At 39.7% G+C, this 25,595-nt stretch overlaps 1 protein-coding gene across 31 annotated transcripts in view; it reads right to left on the minus strand.

Annotated features, from left to right (window-relative positions):
- Nucleotides 1-25,595, minus strand: part of TCF4 (transcription factor 4) — a 339,804-nt gene that overhangs the window by 146,488 nt on the left and 167,721 nt on the right. For 25 of the 31 annotated variants that reach the window (XM_081097247.1, XM_081097260.1, XM_081097252.1 and 22 more), the window contains one exon: nucleotides 15,704-15,768. The exons of 1 other annotated variant lie outside the window; for it this stretch is intronic. In XM_081097247.1, the coding sequence (XP_080953373.1) occupies nucleotides 15,704-15,768 (65 nt within the window). Of the gene's footprint in view, nucleotides 1-13,284; nucleotides 13,459-13,846; nucleotides 14,019-15,703; nucleotides 15,769-25,595 lie in introns of those variants that run through there. 5 more of the 31 variants (XM_081097268.1, XM_081097266.1, XM_081097269.1 and 2 more) reach the window with 4 other exon arrangements.

Below are 25,595 nucleotides of genomic sequence, written 5' to 3' on the forward strand. Positions count from 1 at the left end.
CAGTTCCACTGGGGCTGCGGACACCATCCCCCACACTTGCTTCTTTGTTATTGTAAAGCTTCCACATATTTAGGAAGCGTTTCCATCAAAATATCCCGGAATGGCTAGAGGCTCAGACACGTTAATGATATCTGCACACATGTGCTTTTTATCCAAGTTCACAGCTCCTGGTCACTGAGGGTAAACAGTGTTATCAGTGATTATTATGGATTTAGTCAAGTATATTTTATTCCTGTCATTTATGAGCACTTGTGTTGGCTGGTATTTACAATGTCGGGATTCTGTCACTTTGGCAACCTTTTGAGACAACATTTTTCCAGTGTTACAGTGACATTTCAAAAACTCAGTATTTACAAGCAAACGATACCCTCTGGCGCCGTGACAATGAAATCCAGTGGTAGCAGAACAAAGGGACCCTCGGCTAGAAATTTCTTCGGGATGCATTTCCAGCTGCTTCTGGCTATTACTTCATAGTCTGGGGTGGCCCTATGCTCTTTGTAATTAAGAGGCTACAAAGACATCTAGGAAAAAGGTCAGCGTTACAAGCTACTGGAATCTGAACTGCTCTTTGTGAGTCCATGTGAGTGAGGTCTGCTGGGTGACACCGACAAGTCTCTTAACATCTCTGAGCTTTCGCTTCCCATTTGTACAAAATGGCCCAGGGCACCGGGCGTCCTTTAGGTCCTTTCTCACTCTAACACAGTGGTCGGCAAGCTCATTAGTCAACAGAGCCAAATATCAACAGTACGACGACTGAAATTTCTTTTGGGAGCCAAATTTTTTAAACTTAAACTATATAGGTAGGTACATTGTTATTAACTTAATTAGGGTACTCCTAAGGCTTAGGAAGAGCCACACTCAAGGGGCCAAAGAGCCGCATGTGGCTCGCGAGCCGCAGTTTGCCGACCACAGCTCTAACATTCTAAACTTAAGGATTTCAATGTTATAAACCAAAGCTAAACTCATTATCATTATGAACTGTTTTTCATGTCCTGCCTCCAGGTTATAAGAAAAAGAATCGTGTGGGGGAAACAGGAAGTAAACCATGATCTAATCAACCCATCCACTTCTTCCCCTTTCTACCCACCCTCTGCCAAGAAGGATGCGCCAGGGATGGCAAAGGAGGATGCAACCGGGAGGACAAGATGCAGGTGGTATTCCACTTCAGCCTGAGCCGCAAGGCCTTTTCCTCCTCAGTGCGCGGCAGTCCCCTTCACCATAACCGCGGTCCTTTCAAACCAGTGGAGGAGAGTTACCACCACTGACAGGTAACAGACAACAGGAAATTGCACCATATTGTATGTAATGTGTAGTTTCTTATGGGAAACATGCAAAATATCCGCTTTTGGGGGCTCTCCAGTGACAGTGCCGTCGATGTACAGATTGCTGGGTTCATCATTTCCTCTTCAGAGGCGCAGTCCTTCTTACTGACAGAAAGAGGTCAATAGTGTGATGATCGCTAAGTGAACAGGGAGAGGAGAGCTGGAACCATCTATGAGAAGACTGTAGGCTACTTGCTATGACAAGAGGTCCACCAGCTTTATCCAGAGTTAAAGGAGCGAGAGGTGGAATGATAAACCTGGAGCCCTAGTCCCATTCTTGCTATTTACTATATTAGTAGTGACAAAATCGCTCTGAGTCTCTGTTTCATTATCAATAAATGGGGATTAAAAAGAGTTCCTACCTTTCGGGGTCACTGGCATAATTAATTTAAGGAATTTGTATAGAAGTGCTAACATGTAAGTTATTTGCTCACAAGTTATATACTTCGTTACTGTTGTTGATTCATTTATTCATTTACTCATCCATCCACTGACTCTTAAGCAAACCTCACTGAAGGGGTCCTCAAACTTTTTAAACAGGGGGCCAGTTCACTGTCCCTCAGACCGTTGGAGGGCCGGACTATAGTTTAAAAAAAAACTATGAACAAATTCCTATGCACACAGCGGCAGCAAAAACACCTGGCGGGCCGGATAAATGTTTTCGGAGGGCCACATGTGGCCCGCGGGCCGTAGTTTGAGGACCCCTGCCTCACTGAGTAACCCCTGTTAAGCATGAGATGACACCATAGTCCATGGCCTTGCCCGGCTGTAGAGTGTGTGACAATTGTTAGGATAGAAAAGTGCACCACAGGCCACCTGTGCACAGAAGAGAGCCATGTCGTTCTGGCCTGGTCATGACATTGAGGGGCCCTGGAGGACACAATGCATGAGCTGAACCTTGGACGAAGAGTGTGAGTTACCTGGCAAAAGGAATGCAAGGGGAGGAGGAGGGGAGGCAGGTGAAGATACTGCAGGTCCATGGAAGGGCTTTTATAAAAACTGAGAGAACCGTGGCAGAGCCCGAAGGGAACCTTAAGCAGCTCAGTACAGCTGGCACAGGAGAAGCGTATGGTGCGTCTGAAGGGCAGGGCCGGCAGCCATGACAAGGACCAGGCTATTAAGAGCCTGCACATGGAGGGATGCTAAGCAAGGCCATAACCAGGATTTTGTCGAGATAATCATCCTGTGGCCCACTGTGAGAGAGAAGGTGGGTGGAGGGAAAGGAGTGGAGGGGTAGAAACAGCAATGGTAGCGACTGGGAGTGTGGGGGATGGGCAGACTTATTGGTATAGAAAGCAGAATTGATTAAATGGGGTGAGAGGGACAGAACAGTCTCAGATGGTGTTTGGGGTCAGTCACCAAGCCAAGAGACATAGGTGAAGGAACTAATCCAGAGAAAAAGTTCAATCAATAAAATTCAAGGTTAAAAGCACAATACCTTAGAAGAATTACCCCATTGGTAACTGCCAGATTATACTCTAGCCCCCTTAAAAAACACATCTAAATACAGGGTGTCCCCCAAAAATGTATACACACTTTACAACTGATAGTTCAATGGATGTTTCTTTCTTTTCAGATTTAACTCATTGGAATAATAATTATTCAAAGTATAATTTATATTTTTACCCTATAGATGTAAAAATATAAATCTGAAAGTCACGGGTTAGAGTCTCAAATTAGGTAACTATACTATTAGCTCAAGCCCTCCAACAACATAGCAATATCATGATCTTAAAAGTTGGAAACAGAGTGCTATTTCGTAATAACCATTTACTGAATACTCAAATGAAGGTGTAAAGGAATATATTATTGTTAAATGTTCTGATTTCTGGTTAAGGTTCTACAGAGCTGATTTACTATGTCTGCCTTCTATTTCTATAGCAATATGTATAAATATTGTACCAGAGAATTAAGAGAGACATATTGGATGGAGCTTCCCATCTTGGCTTATCTGTGAGCTTCTGAAGGCACACTATAAAGTTTTAGAGGAAAGTACAGTTAATTCAGATATAATGAGATGAAGCTTTGTAATGAAGTGTGGAATGGAGAGAGTCTGGAGTCCAAGAGTCATAGGGTATATGTGTTGTTTGCAAAAGAGAATACAGAACAAGTTCTCCTAAAAATCAAAGAACAATCCCTTCCCCCACATAAAACACACCAAAAGTAAATATTTCTTCCATTGACAAAATAACACCCACATCTTGCACTATGAAAACAAATTCAAGCAAATCGTGTTTGGGAGCGAGATTAAGAAGAATAGGTCTATATTAGTGACTTCTCTTTGGCTGAGAGTAAAATGGCAGAGGTGCAGAAGGACTCCTTAAGGGACAATGATTCGTAGTAGCGGCCGCTGACATTCTTCTTTGCCACATGCCACTGTCCACAGTAGAACTCTAACCACCGCTGATGTGGTGTCGTACCAGTCACTCTACACACAACAGTTCTGAATTGCAGAGCTCAGTGTGACAAACAGACTTCACAGTTCAAAAGTGCTGGTAACAGATATTTCCACAGGAATGACTCACATCCAAGGGAAGAACACTCAGTAGAGAGGGCTTCAAAGGAGTGGGATGGCCTAAATTAAGTTGTATTCCCCAACTTCTGCAAGGGTTTTGCTCAAAAGGTTTGTTTAGAATTTAGAATGTATTTTTCGATTGACAAGAAGTTTATAAAGTCGAAATCTAAGGTCCTGAAATCTAATTCTCTTGGGGTTTTGGATCTTAGGTGAAAGTAATGACGTATCTAAACTTTGAATTCTTGTGAACCATAAGAGAGGCAGAAAATGCCATAGCTGATTACATAATTTGAACATGCAACTATTTCTAATCCTGGCTGGTGATCAGTAACGCTACTTGGTGCTCTACCTTCTCCACAGCAACTATCACTTGATATTTATCTGTGACTTCATTCTGGGAACCATATACCTTTTGACTGTCACCCAAGTACATATTTTCTGAGTCTATACTAACTTTGGAGATAGGGATCCATCCATGTTTCCCTCAATCCATTCACACAGTCCTTTTAAATAGCACAAAAAATTCTTCCTTTGTAAAAAACTATGTAAGGGGTAACCTTCATATTCTGCAGAAAGGATATGTAGTTTTCTTTCTATTAATACTTATATAGTGGGCATCTAGTCTTTGGATTTTTCTACAGTAATATGAAGCAAATTTGTAAACTTTTCTACTAAGACACTGTACTAGTAGCATAATTAATTCATTATGAATAATTACATAGACGCCCTACATATCTTAAGTGAAAATAAAATTATACTCAGAAATATTTTATATCACCAAATATTTTACTATTAACCTGTTGAGATAAAATTATTTTATAGATATTCATAGTTAACCCAATATTCAACAAAATATAAATGTTAAGGTAAGGGATTTCATCCAATAGGAATCCACCTATACATGCTTGTATGATCTACCAACTCATTCCCTCTTCATATTATTTCTCATTCTGCCATTATGAAGGTCAAATGGATCTCAAAGAAGCTTGTAAAAATCTCTATCAAAGCACAAGATGAGTTAAGATTTTGATCCTGATTTTGTAGCCTTTATAATCAGTTAAAGCCTGGCTAGTGTAGCCCAGCCATTGAGTATCAATCCAGGAACAAAGAGGCAACCAGTTTGATTCCCAGTCAGGGCACATGCCTGCATTGCAAGCTAGATCCCCTGTGGGGGGCATGCAGGAGGCAGCTGATCAATGATGTTTCTATATCTCTATCTCTCTCCCTTCCTCTTTATCTAAAAAATCAATAAAAACATTTAAAAAAAATAATAATCAGTTAAAAATTGAAGTTACATTCTAGGGTCCTTTCTCTTGACTTTACCCAGTGTTCATTGTAGTCAGACTCTCAATGTTTCCATCATAAACCCTGCATGGTATTTTTTTTTTTAATGTAAAGAAAAGGGTAAAAGGAAAACAAAAGTGAGAATAGGTAAAAGTGACTTATCATCAAAGTATGAGAAAAGCTAGCTACTTGGCTAAATAAAAATAACATATTTAGTGATTTGTAATATAAGAATAAAATGAACTCACTGAGTCTCAGGAGATCTGCAATATAATCTTTGCAAAAGGTAGCTTGCCAATTTAATTGAGGTAGGAGTTATTTAATTTTTTTACAGGTATAGTTTTCAATAAAACTACATATGCCTATAATACTGCAATGGCAGATGTGCCTCGATTATTAGAGATGGGCTCAAGGGAATATATACAATGGATCTTGAAATCCGTAAGCAGCTGTTGGGGGGGGGGGGCTGAAATAATGGGGGAGGATATTGTACCACACACACATGTTCCTTAAGTGCAGCAATGTTTTGTTACTTTACTGCAGGTGTATTACAGAGATGAAATTTAATAACTTACTGTATACAATTCCAATAAAACGGAAAGATTCAGTGCCCTGCTGTTTATTATCATGGTGCAAATGAGCTCGGATTATTCTGCTTGCATTCACGGTCAAACCCGACACACAGAGACCCCACACCTACAGCTCTAGAGGATGGTCACCGCTTGGAAACCTCAGTGATGTTCTTCCTTAATTACTTTCTTATCATTGAATTGTCACCGTCCCAAACTCATATAACCGTGGCTTTGAGGTGGGTTGAAAATAAGATATACTTGGTTATTTTTTAAAACATCACAGAAAGCGTTCACTGCAAAATGTCTTTTAAAATGAGAGGCTAATGGAATCCAGGCATAGATACACAGATTTCATTAAGTACCACAAAAATATAACAGTGATGATATATTCTATTCAATAAAATCTGTGGATGTGCCAGGCTAAAGATGCTACCCCACCAAAATCTGACTTATTACTTTATTAAGTACAAAAATGTCAGACAAAAATAAGTACCATTATAGAAAAAAAATTGTGGGTTAGAAATGCTAAAGCAAATGCAGCTATGTGTTCTTGCTGGATTTCTTCTCCCAAGAAACAACTTCTATTAGATAATAAATAACACAATGACATCAAAGGCCCATGTTTTAGGACAGTGGTTCTCAACCTGTGGGTCGCGACCCCTTTGGGGGTCGAACGACCCTTTCACAGGGGTCGCCTAAGACCATCCTGCATATCAGATATTTACATTACGATTCATAATAGTAGCAAAATTACAGTTATGAAGTAGCAACGAAAATAATTTTATGGTTGGGTCACAACATGAGGAACTGCATTTAAAGGGCCAGAAGGTTGAGAACCACTGCTTTAGGACGTGAGGTTTAGTATGTCTGTGAGTGAAGGCATATGGGAGGAGACCAGCATAAATATCCACACCACACACACACACACACACACACACACACACACACACACACACAGACACCTTCAGGGGATGGGCTGCTTCTACTCCAAGCAGTTATCACTATCAGGCACGGCAGCAGACTCGATTACTGGTCTTTTCTAAGGTATTTATTTCTAAAACCAAGGGGTTTGTTGATATCTTGCAGTGCTCGAATAATTTTAACTTTGGGTTTCAGCTTTAAGAGTTTCAGGAGACATTTTCTTAATGTGGGATTACATCAAGCATGATCATAGGCAAAAGAATAAATATTTCTGCTGTTTTATAGTGAAAAGTTTTGCTGATGCCGAATTATATGTTTTCTTTATTATGGCAAAAAGCTAGAGGGCTACACAGATTTCCACATGATAAGCAGGTATATTTCAACATTAAATTTTATCAAGTGCACCTCAGTGTTAACTCAATTGTTTGGTCATTAATTGATTTTCCCCTTTCTCTTTACACATCAAAACTTTAAAGATACATTGCAGTCCTAATTGTTAGTAGTTATTAAAACCCCTGAATAGTTTCATAAGAAATTAACCCCAAGATTCTGGTGAAATTTCAATTTGGATACCAGGACCCCATTTCTTTGGTGTCTTGTAAAAATCATTTCAAAGTCATTTTGATGGTTGTTCTGCACTAGCTGTCCTGAACTGCTCCATAAAACTTGCCTAGGCTTCTAACACAGGGTTATCATGTCATATATTTCACAAGTGAGTAAAATGCCATCACCGAAAAAAAGTTCCGGTCACATTTAAGAGTCTGTTAAAGGTATTGCTTCAGAATTTCATTCTAAGTAGTCCTTGTATTTTTGGAAGAATAATTTGATCTATGATGAATCCAAATTCGTGATAGCAAACCCTATTCTGCCCGCTTTGCACAAAAGCAAGGCCCAAATATAATCTGTATATGTTTAAGAAAGTGTTCATGCTAGTGCTGAAATGTGAATTGGCATATTCTACCCCTCTTTTCACAGGAAATCTTCATTGGTTTTAATGAAATTGCATATGCTAATTCTGAGGATGCTACAGAATAGATTATTCATATAGACAGGAGCTTTTTGATTTTTTTTAGAAAGGGGGGTATTCAGGAGTGGTGCAGCCCACCCTCCTCTATTGCCTGCCTGCACCAACTGTGTTCAGAGTTCCAGTCCACCCTGAGCAGACCCGGGTGAAGCTTCTCTGTTCTTGGCACCATGATAAGGCCTGAAATCTGTAGTGAGCCTGGCATCTAGCAAAAGCGATTTTCCAAATGGGCTCTCTATAGCCCTCTGAGCCTAGACTTCATCAGAGGCTTGGGCAGCCGGACACCAAGGCTGAAAAGCACTGCCTTTAAAAGCAGTCATTTCACAGGTCAAAGCCCGGCTCTGAAGCTTACTTGAGGGTGAAATCTTGCAGTCTGCTTTACTTCTCTAAGCATCATTTTCTTAATTATTCAATGAGAATTAAAATAATGACCTTGAAGGTTTATGCTGGCATTGAATATTATTTCCCCAGGTAATCTCTAGGTAACATGGAGAAATTCACTCATTTTGACATTCACTCATCAGCCTCGCCTGGGTTGTGAGAGGACTGGGGAGGGGACTGGAACCGATAACTCCCAATCCTTGATAGAGCAACTTCACTGCGCATCACGGCGCCCACTGCACTCGGCTGGTCAGCCTCTGAGGGGCAGCCTGAGAGCCTACAGAAACTCCGGTGCTTATGGCAAAATTAATCTAACTGCTCGGGGTGCAGAGACTGTCACAAAATTCCAAACTTCAGCAAAAAAAAAAAAAAAGAAAAATACTAGAGTTTCATTTTCAAGGATACATACCTATAATTACTTTTTCCCTCCTGCAATTAAAGCTTATTTACCATTAGCCTGAGCCATAACTCTTTTCTTATCAATATGCGGTAAGGGGTTTGAAGAAGGCTTTAATGCTTCTAGCATCCTCCAGGTAAGGGACCACATTTAATGCAAGGATTAACATTATATTTGTGTATATATATGTATATATATACATATATATATATATGTATATATATACATATATATATGGCACTTAAATCAATAGCGCTAAAATCAACAATGAAAGAAAGTCCCTCACAGAAAAATGTCAGCTATAAATGCAAAAGGAATGATGGAGGTTTGTTTTTTTTAAAATCATTAGTTCAAAAACCTCTAATTCAGCCAAGCATCATTAATGTATGCTAAAGCAATCAGGTCAGAGATTGTTGGGCACAGGGGTAACTACCCAGCGCTAAAGTATCAACACCAAGACTGCTTGCTAAGCACAAGGGGAAAGGTTTACTTACAATGAAGAGAAGAGGGGGGTGGCGGAGGTTACACATTTTACCAAGTAATTAAAATTAGCATCTCAGCCCTCAGCCCTGGCAGGTGTCGCTCAGTGGGTAGAATGTTGGCCCACCACCAAAGGGTCACTGGTTTGATTCCCAGGCATGGGCCCATACTTGGGTTGTGGGTTCACTCCCCAACCCTGGTCAGGGTGCGTTCAGGAGGCCACCGGTCGATGTGTCTCTCTCACATCTCTCTCTCTCCTTCCCTCCCTCAGTCCCTCTTTTCCATTTTCTCTCTCTGCAAACAATGGAAAAAAATACCCTCAGGTGAGGATGAACCAAAACAAAAAAAGTAGTATCGCCAATAGCAACATAACAACACTATATGCCCCTGGACAGAATGCAATGTGAAGCACAAAGCATCATCTATGAAATAATCTAAAAAGGTTTAACTTGCACCTGAAAGAATTTGGACCTAGTTTTCAAATTGTAGGCCAGATAGAGTAACAAGTTAAAGAGCACCACAAAGAAATAAACGGACACTGCTAGAAGGGGGGATACTCTAAGGGAGAGCGCATGTTTTTAATTACAGGAACTGTTCTAGCATAAAAGAGACTATAAAGAGACACATAAACCAAATATTATACATAAATGACACCTCCACCCAAAAAGCTATTAAATACATTTTCATTGGACAATTGAAGAAATCTGAACACCTAATGGGTATTAAATTAGAAAACCATTGTTAATTTTATTAGGGGTGATAATAGTATTTTGGTTAAATACACAAGTGTTCTTAATTTTAAGAGATTCATGATAAAAAATAATCCAGGGATAAAATCTTATTAGATCTTCCACTTAAAAATGATTCACTCAAAATATATACAAACAAACATGAAGCAAATGTAACAAATGTTAACAACTGTTTCAGTGGTGAGTACATCCACTTCATTTTATTGTTTTTACAACTTTTGCAAGTATTTGACACTGTATGCTATGAGATTAAAATTTTTTTAAATTAAATAAATGAAGTTTGATTCTCCCTGAATAGCCAGAAAGCTGCTGGTGGGAGTGAAGGGAGGGTATGCAAGAAAGAGCCTCCCTTTGTCTTTCTCTGTGGTACCTAGCACACTGCTAGGGGGCCAGTAAATATGTGTTAAGCAATGTGATGAAAGAAGGGCTCCTTTATCTCCTTTGGTGGGTGTTGGGTGGCTGTTGGGAGAGGGTACACCTACAGCGATGTCCTGAAGCAAAGGTGCTGCTGCCCAAACAACAGTGCTCAGGGCGAGTCACAATGGCAAACCCGCTGCACGCCCAGGCCGTGATGTCCGAAACTAGCTGTTGTGATTTTAAATATTCTGCCCCACGGTCAGCGCTGGTACATTAAAAAAGGACACGTCTGGATTCTGACCTTTGGTTTCAACAACACACTCGCCAGAAACAGCAAACACTGGGTCCCTTCAGGCCCCAACAGTGAGGCCCCCAGGCTAGTACTCAGCCCCTTGAAAGTGAGTGACAAGTGCCTCTCTCGGTGACATGACCTCGGTATCATTCCATAAAACAGTGGTTCTCAACCTTCCTAATGCCACGACCCTTTAATACAGTTCCTCATGTTGTGGTGACCCCTAACCATAACATTATTTTCGTTGCTACTTCATAACTGTAATTTTGCTACTGTTATGAATCGTAATGTAAATACCTGATATGCAGGATGTATTTTCATTGTTACAAATTGAACATAATTAAAGCATAGTGATTAATCACAAAAACAGTATGTAATTATATATGTGTTTTCTGACGGTCTTAGGCGACCCCTGTGAAAGGGTCGTTCGACCCCCAAAGGGGTCACGGACCACAGGTAGAGAACCGCTGCCATAAAAGATATTATAAAGATATAAACCAAATATTATACATAAATGACACCCCCCAAAAAAAGCTATTAAAGACATTTTCATAGAAGTTAGGAGGAAGGGCTTCCAATGAACTTTCTTATAGAAAGTATAATTTTCTGGTTTCCATGGGCATTAAAATGATGCTTACAATGTGGTTCTTATGCATTGCTACTCAGACTTTACTCTCGAAATGACGCCTAAGAGTAATGCTGGAGAAATAAACCCGGGTCCACACAATACACGCTAAAACTGGCATGGCCCCTGCTTTCTCGGCGCTCACAGAATTCAGGTGGAACCCAGAATTCAACAAACATAAATAATGGCAAGTTGGAAAAGCACTATACAGTGAAGCAGAGCGCTAAGCAGTGCACAGACAGTGCACAAGGCAGTGCCCGTGGAACCGGTCCCAGGAAGAACGCGAGGACTGGGCTGGGTTACTGCACACTGTGAACTAACATTTAAGCCTGATGTCAGATTAAAAACCAAAGTGTTTCTGTTTACACAAGGCCTACACAGCCATTTTCATAAAAAGAGGCAAGGGATTCCATGCCTTGTTGCTTATATCCTCTCCATTTTGACTTTAAATAAGAAAAAAATTTAAAGGGTCCAAAAGTTTTAGAATTAAGTAATTTGTAACTCCTTTCATATCAAAAATAAAAATAATTGAAAGAAAAAAATCCATTCTTAAATATGTAATTTGTTTCAGAACCAACTCCACATTTAAGTTTAATAATCAAAAATTACTAGATTTATGAGGAAATGAAATATAGAGAAGACCCCTTTCTTGTAGGGCTTCGAAGTTATTGAAATCTAACAAAGGTATTCGAGAGTAGGCCTAATCCTTAAACCCTGTCAATTTTCAGATGTACAAATCAATGACTTTATCAGCACAGTCCTATTTGATTACTTGAAAAAGATAAAGAATGTGGAGGAGGTTAGAGCCTTGGACTTCACTACAGAAAACAAGATATGGACCGGGAAGTTCAGCTGTGGAATTTTGTATAAAGATTTCAAGGCATCTACTGATTTTCAACATAGCAGTAATTTTCACTGCCTTTTAAATGAAGTACATATGCAATGTATTTCCATGCCTTAAATAATCAAATTAAGGCAAGAAATTGAAAAGCTTTTTCAAGGTCAGTGGCAATTCCAGATTTTGGACACAAATCTTTAAAATAGAGCCTATTCCTATAGAACATTCTAGGAAGTCACCTAACCCAGCTGCACATTAGAATCACCTGGGGGATAAGAAAAGCAAAGGCCCAACTCATAAGACTCTAACTTAACTAGTCTCAAATAGGGTCCAGCGCTCGCGCGCGCTCTCTCTCTCTCTCTCTCTCTCTCTCTCTCTCTCTCACACACACACACACACACACACACACACACACACACATCCCTTAGTATTCAGGAGACACTAATAAAGAAACCATTGCTTTAGACTTGGCCATATCCCAGAAAGTGAAGACAAACAAGTCCTGATAATCAATGCAGAATTTCCATTTAAGGGGAAAACTTGTACCTTAATAACAATCATTTGTTGACATCATCACCCCATTCACAGAGATCTCAGCGAGATATATATATATATAAAAAAAAAGTTTGCCATCACCAAACATCCTATTCAAAGCAGCAAAACAAAGGCCAAAAGCAAAGGACCTCTTTTCTCTTTTATCCTCTGAAGTGATGCCCATTCAGGATATTAGCTATTGGCTATTTATCATTTTAAAGTTGGACTATCTTGAGAAAAACTTTATTTCCGCTCATTTTCATTTCTGTCAGAGTTTCCATTATAAATTTTATTTTCTCTGCCAGTAAAAGTAGTATGAGGTTGTAATTTGGCAAGAACATTTTAAGCCTGGGTGTGATTTCCGTACCCCAATTTGATTTAAATTAGTTTTGCCATATTTAGTGAGAACTTAAAAAAGGTCCTTTTAGCCGCTTTGGTTTGTCTATTGGGTCTTTTTCTATACAATTTCAAGTCTGAAAAGTCACCATGTTTATTTCTGATAATTTTATGTAGAAATGCATTAATGAATTCATATTATCCCATTACTATTTTTAATGAAAACAACTTAACTGATAATAAATAAATAAAAACCTGCCGGTTTTGTTTCTCGGCTAAGCTATCCACTTTTTTTGAAAGCCACATGTCTATCACTATTAGTGTTAAATCCTCCAGAGAAACACAATGGACACTCACATGCACAAGCTTTAACCTGATGCATTTCTGAATCAATATACATTTCTCCAGGACAGCATTTTGCTACCTGTTGCTTACCACCAGCATTTCTCTACACCAAACAAAAGGCCTCTGGGACTGGCATAAGCAAGGTCACATGTAACAGTGCTCACCCTACAAGTCCACAGGATATTGTTATAATACAATAAAGCAGCTTTTGGAGTTCCCTGGGGCATATCATCTAAAGGTTTTGCGTCCTGTGTCTCTATAATGGAGGGGACAGGAGAAAACAAAAGCTCCCCCTCCACGCGAGTCACTCACCTTGCCACACCGTGGGGACTCATTTCAGCTTGATCTGCTATTTAGACCTGAAGCCCAAGATACAGAGACGCTGCCTTCCTTTTGGTTTGCATGGCTGGTGTTGCAGACAGGGATTCAAAGAACCATTCGGCACCAGAGAGAGACTCATTCACTGGAAGACACACTCTGGTCTGCTCTATTCTCAGATTTCACAGAGAATTCGTAATATGGGCACTTTTCATCTCCGGCCCCTATTTCCCCAATCAGGGCATTTCCAAAAGTCTGCTCTTTTATTTACCCCTGAGTGATCACACCGTTTATGGATGCTGCTGAGACCAGGCTAAGCATAGAGATAGTCAGTTCTTGCAAGACTCACAACCATGAAGCAGAAATAAGAAAGAAAGCATCTACCCTCCACATCTACATTAGGAGGACTTTTTAAGAAAAGCGTACTCTTTTATACAACAGAGTTTTCCTGGACACGAATATCTCAAAATGAACCTCCCAAGGCCCAGAAATTCAGCCATCACACGCCAGTCCATCCACCTCTGTACTCCACCCTCTGCCCCTTTCCACTTCTCACCTTATGTTTGCCAAGAAAATTCACTTCAGTTTCACCCGAGGGAAGTATTTCCCACACACCGAGGGAGGGTCTGTGTCCCTGCACATACACAGACGACTCACGCGGTCTGGATGATGCTTTCACAAGTTAAGGGGCCTCACGCTTACTCAGCAGAGGAAATCTTTGTGTCTGTGAGGAATCACGCCAATTCCTATTAGTAAGAAAGGATACAGGGGCGAGGAAGCCTATTCTCTCATTGACCAGAAAAAGAGGCCCAGCAAAAACAGAGACCTCTGCCATGACCATCTGCAAAAAGGAAGGATGTTGTCAACTTTCTTCTCCCCAAAACTCTGACGACCTCTGCCTTGACCCTCAGAAAACAGATACACAGGAACAGGCTCTTCTGCAGGAATTGAGAGCTTTACACCAGAGACTCGGCACTGAGAGAGGCTTGTCGCCTGGCTATCTACCCCGAACATTTGCACTCACATTCCAAAGATGTTTCCGTTGCGTTGGAAGGACTGTAAATTTCTTTCCTGCAGAATTCTTTCCAAACAAACTCCCATGGACTGTCCCCTGCAGCCGTGCAGCGGAGCTCCCTAACCAGGCACCATTCACCTCCTCCCGCAAGTCTTTCAGATGCTGAATATGACTGCATTGGTGGCTGGGCCAAAGGAGCAAACTTTAAAAATGCAAATGCGTCCAGGGAAAACCAAGCCACCAGAATCCCACCTTTAGTGATAGGCAACTGATCTGAAAAGCAAACCTCCTTCAGGGGCTCTATTTCATCACTAAAGCTGTTTGCTTACATTTTCAGGATATATTAAACAGTTGTTTTAAATTTTTTAAATAGATTTTTTTTTTCCATTTCATTAAAGGAAATGGGAGGGGGAGAGGGTTCAAGAGAACAAGCATTCCCTTTCCAGCACAAAAAGAACATACGTTGTTTGGGTGAATAATAAAACAGTAGAAAGCTTTGAATATTAAAGAGGATTATTAAATTCTATCAAGAGTTTTCCACAGAAACCAATGCACTTATAAAAAGAAAGCCTACATCTTAAAAAAAAAAAGGTTTTAAACATATGATTAAAACTGATACTGAAATTAAAAAGAAAGCATCTATAAAATCTCAATTGTCTTGAAACAAAGCTTACACTTTGGGCCACTGATAGTATTTTTAGAACGGGGCTTTCTCCGGAGCTGAAGGTATGCAAATGCAGGGTGCACAGAGGCAAACACACACATGCTATACCTTTGTATCACACTGGCATTTTATTATTTAATTAAAGTACTCTTATTTTTCTAGCTCACGCATGCTTCCCTTGAGACGGCTTTGCTGTTAGCCTGCTGGCCTTGACTTCCAGCCAAAAACAATTCAGAAACAAAAAGGGACAACAAATCATATTTTCACAGACATTTTTATCCCTCAATACAACCCTGTTTTCACACAACATCATACAGCCCCTATGAAAACTATAATTTAGGGCAGTAGCCACCAAACCCAGGGTTTGACACATGGCTGCACGAAGTATTTCTAGTGTAAGAAATTCTTAAGTTCTTAATTGCAAATAAACTCTTTTGATGGAACCACTTTCACCGACATCGCTGGTTTGCAAACAGTGCCATTGGTACCGGTTGATGGATTAAAAACTAAAAGCGAGCCAGCGAATGTAGTTCTGATATGCCAGAGATCTAAAGATGAGGTGCCTATTACCTCCAAGCTCTGTGCTGTTTCATTACTTTTTAAACGAAAGAGGCATCAGCAGACTCTCAGTACATCTTAGTGTCACAGTCCAAAATGCACCATCTAATTTATAAAATAAACCAAATTACCAGGCTAATTCTCCCAACCCTTTCCCATGCGAGATCCTCACTTACCTGGTGGCAACCCTGTAAGTTTGATTCTCTCCCATAAGATGAATATGAGCCCCTTTCTGTTTTACCTGCCAAGAGAAACAAAACAAAAAAAGTGTAAATGGTTTTTTCCTTAAAAAAAAAAAAAAAGCTTCCAGGTAATAGACATCTACTTCTCTTCCCCGATGTTTACATACGTAAAGTAGGCACTACTGGCAATGTATGCAAGCAAGAGCGGGAATAACACTTCCTCACTCTGGCTATGATAAACTGGAAAAAAATATCCTTCATTCCTATTCTTAGCCAAACTGCTCCACACTTCCAAAAACTGTCATTCCAATGGCCTCCACTTTCTCTAACAAACAAATTGTCATTTCTTATTTTCACTTGCGTTCTCTCTCACAAATTTAAACAATTTCATTTTTATTTACACAGCAGGCAAATTATCTATGTAATGACCCTAGTCTAGGAATTCCCATTGATTATATTGACACTTAATGGTGAGGCCAAAGCTAATCAATCAAGGCTTTCCAGATGGTGAATACAGCAAAAGAAACTACTCAAAATTCTGAGACATTCTCTCTCTTTTTTTAACTCCCTTTCCCAGGAGTAAATTCCATCGTGATCACAATGATGATGGAATTTACATTTGGAAAAGAGGGCTTTGAAAAAGTGCCGACTCTGATCCCAAGTTCAGATTCTACCAGTAGACTCCGCAGGACATGGGATAACAGAATGTGAATATCTTGTTCCAATTCTAACAACCTAACTTTATATACAGAGATGTATGCAGCCTCAGAAGCTGTTTGGCCACATCTAAAGATGTCATCAAGGCTGCTCATTGGTTTCTTTTTAAAGTATGGTTAGCCTTAATAATCAGCAAGGTAGACAATGAAACCACATTACAAGAGATCTAAGCAGTAGAGTTCAGTTAGTGACATATGAAGAGTTATCACAGAAAACGGAACCAGACCACACATTTAAAAGGTCTAGGGACAGCCAAGCACCCAGAACGCAAACCCCACGCTGCCTGAGACTGAAGGATGCTTCTTTTGTGGAAAACAGAATGTTAAGGAACACTATACTTCACTCCTAGGATTATGCTCTTCTTTCTTTCGGTGAGAAAATTCAAAATTAGTATTTTTGAGAGACCGAATGGTATCTACCTCAATTTCCCCTCAACCCAAGTTATGGCAAATATGAAAAGGAACAGTGGTCATTTTTTATGTTTTAGTTTGGTGACAATGCTATTAGTGCATTCCTTTGTGATACTACACAAAGAATGTACCTTTAATAAATCTTCTATCTGACCAAAAGTGCACCTTGTATCTAAGTCACTATATATATATATACTTGTATCTAAGTCACTATATATATATATATATATATATATATATATATATATATAAAATAGAAGATGACTTTTCAAAGAAAGCCACACCTGAGTCTTAAAATTAACCCTCTCCCCCCCGCCCCCAGCATTAACTTTTCTACTGATTCAATAACTCTGAAACTTGGAAAACATTCCCCCACCCATTTCTGGTATGTTGTTCAGTGCAAAGTAGAAAATCAATGTCCATATCAGTTTTAATTCCTGTGGAACAGGATATCATCTCACAGACATACTGTCACTGTTGGGACATCTAAGAGAATAACTTTAATTGTATGGGGACTTTACACTGAAGAAAAAACTCATTTACCTGTTCAGCAGTGCAAATGCCCATGCATACATATCTACTCTTCTGTGTAGGTCAAATATAATCTATAGATGCCCCTTAGCTTCTCTCTACAAATATTACTAACAGAAAAGACTCGACCTTTATAAGCTATCGAATGGCATATGTCCTTTCTTAAGCTCTTGCAACTTTAAAAGCTTCCATACAACCACAGCATAATTCACTTTGACATAATATTCACTTGTTTAACAACTAGAAAGGCAGGTAGAGATGTAAGCAAGCAGGCAGACAGAAAGATAGATGATAGATAAATGAATAGATGAGGTAGAATTTGCTATGACTGCCTAGGAAATTGAACATCTAGTAACCTGTTTTGGTAATTTCTAAAAACTGAATTGTAAAATACAATTTAAAGTAAGAAAGACTATCTATTTTTCTCTCTAGAAGGAATTACTGAATTTATCCCCTATAGAATTTCACCACCTGGCATTCTTTCCCAACTTGAGTCCAGCACATGGACCTCAGAGATTAATTGTCTTAAGAGGATTTGTCTCAATTCATGTATGTATATATAAGTTAGAGCTATCCCTTCCCTTATTTTGAAGCTAGAAGGTCAGTGTAAATAGTACAGATGAGGGAGGGGAGGAGGGAAAAAAAGAAAATGAGAATAAATGAGAGAGGAGAGAAGAAATGAGATAAATAAAGAGAGGGAGAGTGGAATGGAAAAGCAAGGGGGTAGGAAGGGAGAGAAGGAGGAGGCAGAGATGAGAAGAATATGAATTCATGCTGCACCGAGTCCCCAAAGTACTCCAGGCTACAAGGCCCAGCACTCTTTACTATCATATCAGATACAGACCGCTTAATCTTAATTTTGCTTGTTAAAAAATATTTATCCAGATACAAAAATAAACCCACTGCAAATTACAAGTTGTCAGGGTTAAAAATCTACTCGTGTTTGTGTGGGGGAGGATAAGAGACCAGCATAGACATGAATCATTCTCAGTAATTTGAGTGTTTCCATGACATCAATGGGCACCAGTCCAGGACTCTGTCGAAGTCTGCGAGGTACCAAAGAGGCAGTGCAGCCAGCAGGAGGCTGGGAGGTGCATTCCTTTTTCTTTCTTTCTTTCTTTCTTTTTTTTTTTTTTTTTTTAGGATTATGCTCCTTGTAAAGATTTCATCTGTAGCATCCACTTTTACCATCAAATAGATCGCTCCAGAGATCATGAACGAACACATTTCATTCTGATAGTGTAAGCCTTTAACTTTATTACATCTTTTTGTTCCCAAATTCAACTATAAATCTGCCCTCGGAGCCCAAACCCCCATTTGGGAGCAAAATAATCAGAGACTGAGGATAAACCCAAGCGCTTTCTCAGACGTATTATATCTATTCCGATCATTTCCTAATGACAGAAAGCAGCCATTTTACAATGACACCTCAGTTTCTAGGCAAATAAATACATCTTTTGTGTAAATTGTCCACGAAAAATTAGCTATGGTCTTGATGTTGATTTTCTGCTAAAAATTCACTGGAACATTTGTTTCAGATAATAAAATTTTCAAGAGTGCTGATAACATGCTGGAGTACGATTCTTAAGTAACTCTCTGTGCTCATGCACACAAAAGCTCCTAAATATCTGTGCTTACTCGATGTCAGGCATGGGTTTTTGTCACTTAGACCCACTGGCTGGCGCAGACAGCTCTTTCCTCCTTTCTCCATTCTTCGCCACCCACCCACCCCCATCCCCACAACCACAGCCGAGCTATGAGAGCTAGAGATTCTATTTTTTCAATATTTAAAAGAGATAGCAGTGATGAACAAGCGGCGTGCTCACTGCGGAATTTTTGAGACAACCCTCCAGTACTAGAATGCGACAGCCGCTGCGGATAGTTTTTGGCACAAAGACAATGGTGGCAGTGCCAAGCCCCATGGCTAAAACTACTCAAAAGAGGCATAAGGGTAGCATTAATCGCTCAAGTCTTTTACTGCATGGAGTACTGTTGTCCGTATTTTAAAAACTAAAGGTACCCGTTAGTAACATTTGTCGTATGCCCAGAAAGGGTGGGGTGTGTGTATGGGGGGTAGGGATGGTTCTGAAATATGGACCAGAAACAAATCTTGTCAGGCATTTGATTCATTCTTATACCTAAGAGCACCAAATGTGAAGTTCTGCTGCTGGTGACGATTTGCCGTGGATGAAACAAACGATGTGACCTAATGGAGTGCACTGAAGGCTGAATGAAAGCTACAGAGAGGCTTTCATAAACTGAGCCGACATATTGGCTAAACAAGTTTCTTCCCCAGAAATGATGTATACAAGGAACATGCGATACTATGTCACAATTTTTAAAGTTAAGCAAGAAAAACGCTGTAAGTGAGCAGACACATCAGTCAATCAATCCTTCCAGAGACAAAGGAGACCAACACGCAGCCCCCTCTCCAGAACAGTCGGCATCTTCAATGAGCAAACAACCCAGAAAGTCAACACGTGTTTTGTCCAAAATGAACCCATCAGCTGCTAAAACCTATATTTAAATTTGATAATTACAAATGGCACTAACTAACAATCAATAAAAGATTCACTTGCTTCTTCTGTTCCCCTTGAAAATCTAATCTAAGTAGAAAATACTGCATAAGTTATGTCCAATTTTTTAAAGACCAATATATGTGCTGATCTATTCAACAATTCCCAGGGAGGATAAGGAAAAAAGTGGTTTTTATTTGGGGCACTATGGTTAACAAATGCTAATACAATTCCAAATGTAATACTTTTATATCCTTATATAATTTCCCATTTGACTTCCAATTTTTCTTCCAATATATCCATATATATAGCATCCTGTTGTACAACAATGCCATACATCTAGGAAGTATCCCTGTGATTGAATGCCTTACGAGACCATTTTGATAGATTCCTACATCTGGAAAGTTCTAATCTACATGGTAAAAGTGAGAAATAACAAGAACAACATACTGATGATTTCTGGAGATACGCTGTGACACGGGAGATCCCACCCGTGGTTGACCAGTAGGACAATAACAGGTCATGTTCAGGTTTCTAGCCATTCATCCTTAAAAGGCCGCTTTTAAAATTATATGTAAATGGTAGGTATTTCACCTACTACTGAAAAAAAATGTACCTCTACAAATGAAACCTGTCCCATGAAAAGCCTTGCTAACAATTATCTGATGCTGCAGGACAATACCAGGCAAGGCTGCTTCACTGTTAATCCTCATTCTGGGAACTGAAGAATGAGCCTTTTGTTCCCAGCCATCAGACTAGGAAACTCATCATCACCATGTTCCAGTCAGAATAAATCTGTGTCCCTGTCCCCAACCCCAACCTATTCCTGGTTACCCTATTAATTTTTCTTTATATTGAAAAGACTATTTCATTAAACAATGACTGCAATTCTTAATGGTTCTGAAAATATACATGAGGTCATTATTTGCAGTTCTTTCATCTTTTCCATGTCTGCCTTTTCCTCCCTTGCTCAAATAAGAATAGATGAGCCCCTGTTATATATTACCCACAATGCAAAGGGCGTATATAGACTGATTTATTCAAGCTGCACAACAACCCAGTGAGGCGGGTAATGTAAACCCCATTTTATAAATGAGGAAGCTGAGTTATAGAAATTTCCAGAGGTCACACAGAAGCTAAGTGATTAGGCCCGGAATCAAATCCTGACACTTGGATTCCAAAGGTGGGGCTTTTAGCACTAGTTTGTGCTGCTGCTATTTAAATCCGAGTGGGGGCAGAGGGCGGGGGGCGGGGAGACTATCAATAAGCAAGAAGCCCAGTACTGAAGACTGAAATCCCAGGCCCCAAAACACTCATGAATTTGATAAGAAATTAATGAAAGTGTCTTATAAGTGGGGATCATTTACACGTACATGGTGTTTTACTCCTAAATGGTCTCTAGGTACCTTAGAGCTGTGCAAAGGACATGCACCAAAATCTGTGACGTCATACAACAAGCCACAATCATCTCCACACGAACTTGAAGCAGCGAAGCAACAAAAACATGGCAGCAAACTGCGCCTCTACACATTCCTGAAGGGAAGAATATGACTTCATCTAAAATGCACAGCAAAGAGTAAAAGTAAAAATAGAAGTATAAGACAGGACCACACAGCATAGACCACAAGTGTCTTTGGATTTCTAGAATACAGAGAACACTGGTTCTCTTCTACAGAATCTTACTATGCCAGGACAACCTGTCATCACCCACAGGCATTAAGGAATCAAAATTTAATAAATTTCATGCTAAAACAATTACAACTCAATTCCAGTCGATAAACTAGTCATCCATAGCTTAGAAAATTCTCCTCTTCCCTTTTTTTCTAAATTAAAAGCAGAGGGGGGGAGGGGGGAGGAAGGTGATTAGGCACATAGTTTGTACCAAAGACTAATGGGAAATAGGAAGCTAGCCATTTTCCCAGGGGAAAAAGTAGTATTAGTCGTCTCTTTCACTGATATTCTTAAGTCATAAAAATGGAATATTCAGTAATGATCTATGGCTCCAATCATGGAAAATTTGGAGTTTTAGCTGCATTTTATCACTGATTCACCTCATCTCGTCTAGACACTGTGCTCCCTTCAAACAATGGGTGCACTCAAATCCCAAATATGCTAAGCATCTTGAGGCATCATCAAAACTCATCATTTTAGGGGGCTATGGTTCAAATTGATATTCAATTCTCCTTAAAGCACTTACATGTGTAAAGCACATTAAGTACCCGAAGTAATTTAACTTGTATTATTTAAGACAACACACCCTAAGAGTCCCTTAGACATTTTAATCCCTATTTTAATAGATGAGATTACTCAAATTAAGAAACCAGCTTATGTAAGAGTTATACAAATATTAAGAGATAAAGCTAGAACAAAAACTTACAGTTCCAGTACCAAAGCCCATTTTCACAATATGCCATCTCTTTTTGGCATATTCTAGTGCATTATCAGCATATGTTGTAGTCACAAAGAGTATCCACCTGTGTTCTTTTCCCTGTGTTTCACAACCCTCCCCTCAAATAATTTGAACTAAACATGTAGTAAGTCAAAGAGGAGTTCTCGGATGAGAATGTTAAAACTGATCAACATTCTGAGTGACCACCCTCTGGGAGATCAAAAACTACATTCTCTCAATGCTGGATAAAAATACTATCTTAGAATATTTCACATGCCCAAGACAACAGCCAAAACAATCCCCTTCATTCAGTGTCGGCTTTAGGACATGTGTGTGCACATGATCAAATTAAAGGATACGAGTTTTATGCTTTATTTTTCAAATGCAGGAAAATCTTTAATTGAAAATAACACTCATTCCACAGAGTGTGCAATTAATCAACATAATCATGGGGATAACTTAGCTGTGTGGGGAGGTGTGTCAAATAACTCTTTAAGGCCACTAAAGTGCCACTTGAGCCACCAGAGTAATGATTTTCTGAATCAGCAATTTGTACAAGGGTCCCCTAGAGACCTGAAGGACTAAGGGCAACCCTGAAATCATTCAACTTACTTCTAATCAGTAACTTAGTCCTGGCTTCATGGGAGTAAGAACTTACTAGTTCTATCAACTCTATTTTATATTTCTATTTCAGTGTCTGTTATGATTGGGTATAAGGAAGACAACTGAGGAGTTCTGTGGTCTCTGAGGAAACAACATATGCATTTGAAATCTTATTTTTTATTAGAAGAAATTATAAGTTCATATATAAATGAAAAAGGTGATACTTGCAATACATACTAAAGGTATCAAAAGCAAGCAGAAATGGAGTATTTTTTCTATATCCTTAGGAGCAAAAGAAGACAGAGGGTGGGCCTGGAGCAAAGGAACCCCCCCAAATTCAGCTGCAGGGCTAAGAAACCTTGCTGACCATGATTACCTGTAAGACTTTTCTCATAACAGATACCTGGGTCTCCACCCCAGAGTACTTGATTTCAGTGGAGTGGGATCTGGCATTCTATATTTTTTTATGAAATTCCACTGGTTAGGCTAACAAGCCAGGGAGTAACCAATTTAAGTGGCAGGCACTGCCTTTAAACTTATAACAGGTGAAACTCCTATAAACCTGGTATCCTAGTGGATAACAAAAAATCAGTTACTACCTGGTGAAACCTATTTAAATGGATTTCAAAAAGACAAACAATTGTTGCTTTCTGGCCCTTTCAGACAGTAACCACGGAACCATTTAAGGATTAAAGCAGCGACTTTCAAACCAGCGTGCCACAAAAATTGTTTAAACATACAATACCTGACTATTTTGTCAGGGGCACTAACTTCTTTTCCCTTAGGTTGTCAAATAAATAAATAAGAAGAATGACAACAGCCAGCACAACAGTAGGCGACTGGTATGAATACGCCAAAATGATACCTATAGTACATCTTTGGTGTGCTGAAGAATGTTAGTCATTAGCTTGTGTGTGGCATGAGATGAAGAAGGCTGAATTTGCTGCGTTAGAGAAACCTTTTCCTGGGAGCGTACTAGCCTTTAAACTTGTTGGTCTCCACTAATAAAGACTGACTGACTGAAAGAAATGAATCTCATATTACCAAGCAGATTCCCCTGATAAACAACACAATTCCAAGACATGAGAGTCCTGGAGGTGAACGGCTGCTCCTCTCCCATCAGCCCTTGCTCCAAAAGCATCTCTTCCCCGTCCTCCCCCACGCTGGAGTCACCTTCAGGCTTCCCAGAGCAACCTCTAGTGAACATTACTGGGTTTACCCAAAGACCCCAATCACTGTCCTCTGCCCCTGCTGCATGGAAGGCATTACAGATTCACACCTGAGAGAGAGCCTGGCTCTCGGATCCCTCTGGAGGAGACAGATGAATGACACTCCTGGCCAGACTCCGAAGAGACAACATCAGAGGAGTTAGACTTGGTTTCAGGGCTAAATTATTTGGAATTTATCGGCAAATTTAAAGAAAATCAGCGGCTATATTTCACCACACAAATCACTTTAGTAATAAATTATTTGCTGCCCATTAAACATGATGTTCTAACAGAGTCTCACTAGCATGAGATATAAAAAATAATAATGACCAAACTCTAAATTAGGCGCAGTGGAACAGGAAAGAGGGGAAAAGGCCTGCTAGCGTTACGCTTGTTACAGAGTGTTTACACAGGAAAACACATTATTTTAGCGCCTGGTAGGCAGGTGAGGGCCTCAGTTTCCAAGCCGAGCTTACACGTATATAATTAACATTTTAAACCCCAGACAGAAGGTAATTCGCGTGTCCCTTACATATGTATCTATAATATATCAGATGAGCATTTCTCTAGCTCTAGTACTGAATTACAATTCGTCTATGGTCCCTGAACACACTACTGAGAAATTAAGAGGAAATGCCCAGAACTCAAAATATATTTGAGGGCATCCACAAAACAGATAAACTAGGAAGACGGTTAACCATTGAGCCTGCTCTTCCAGGTCAACTTTAAAAGAATGGACCTAAGAAAACCAAACTCTGAGGGTAACAGGCCAAGCTTCTCAGAGTATGACTCCCCTGTGACACTAGTCACTGTTAAAGGAAGGTGATGGCTCACAGATAAAATTACAAAGCCACTCAGACCCACACAGGATATTTGAGAAAAGCTTCCAATTACTGAATATATTAGCATGACTAAGTCGAGGGAGGGAGGCCCAGGGCACAGGAAGGAAGAGGAGAGGCAGAGGAAAGGATGATCAGAGAAGGAGGAAGGAGAAGGGGGGTAGTTGGAACAGTGACCTCATCCTATCAAAATAGGCAAAAATAAAACACATTACATGGGGCAGTTGTTTAGACATGGCAATTTTCACATCTAAAACTTGTAAAAATGATCATCTCAATAGGTTCGTGAATGAGGTCCCGAAAACATGGGACAGGAAAATCACTATTTGTGGAGTGTCTCCATGTACCAGTGTCACGATGGACTTTATTCTCAGGGCATAAGAGTTTAGATGGCTGAAATGGGGAGCAAGCCCAATAATGTGGCTAGGCCAGGATTAAAACAGGAATGATGAGAAGCACAGAGGAAGAGCACCTAATACACCTGTGTCTTGGTAACAGGTGGCAACAGGAAAGACATGTATGGGAGATACTGCAAAATGCCATCATAACAGATTTAGTGGGACCTTGACAAAAGAATGCAGTTTGTAGTTACTTGACAATGGTAAATAAATCAAAGTAACTAAAAACGGATAGTTATATGACTATCCAAAACGAATTTTAAAGTCACTGGTAC

Source organism: Myotis nattereri, assembly GCF_964212035.1.
Source record: "Myotis nattereri genome assembly, chromosome: 8".
In the NCBI taxonomy this organism is placed as follows: domain Eukaryota; kingdom Metazoa; phylum Chordata; class Mammalia; order Chiroptera; family Vespertilionidae; genus Myotis; species Myotis nattereri.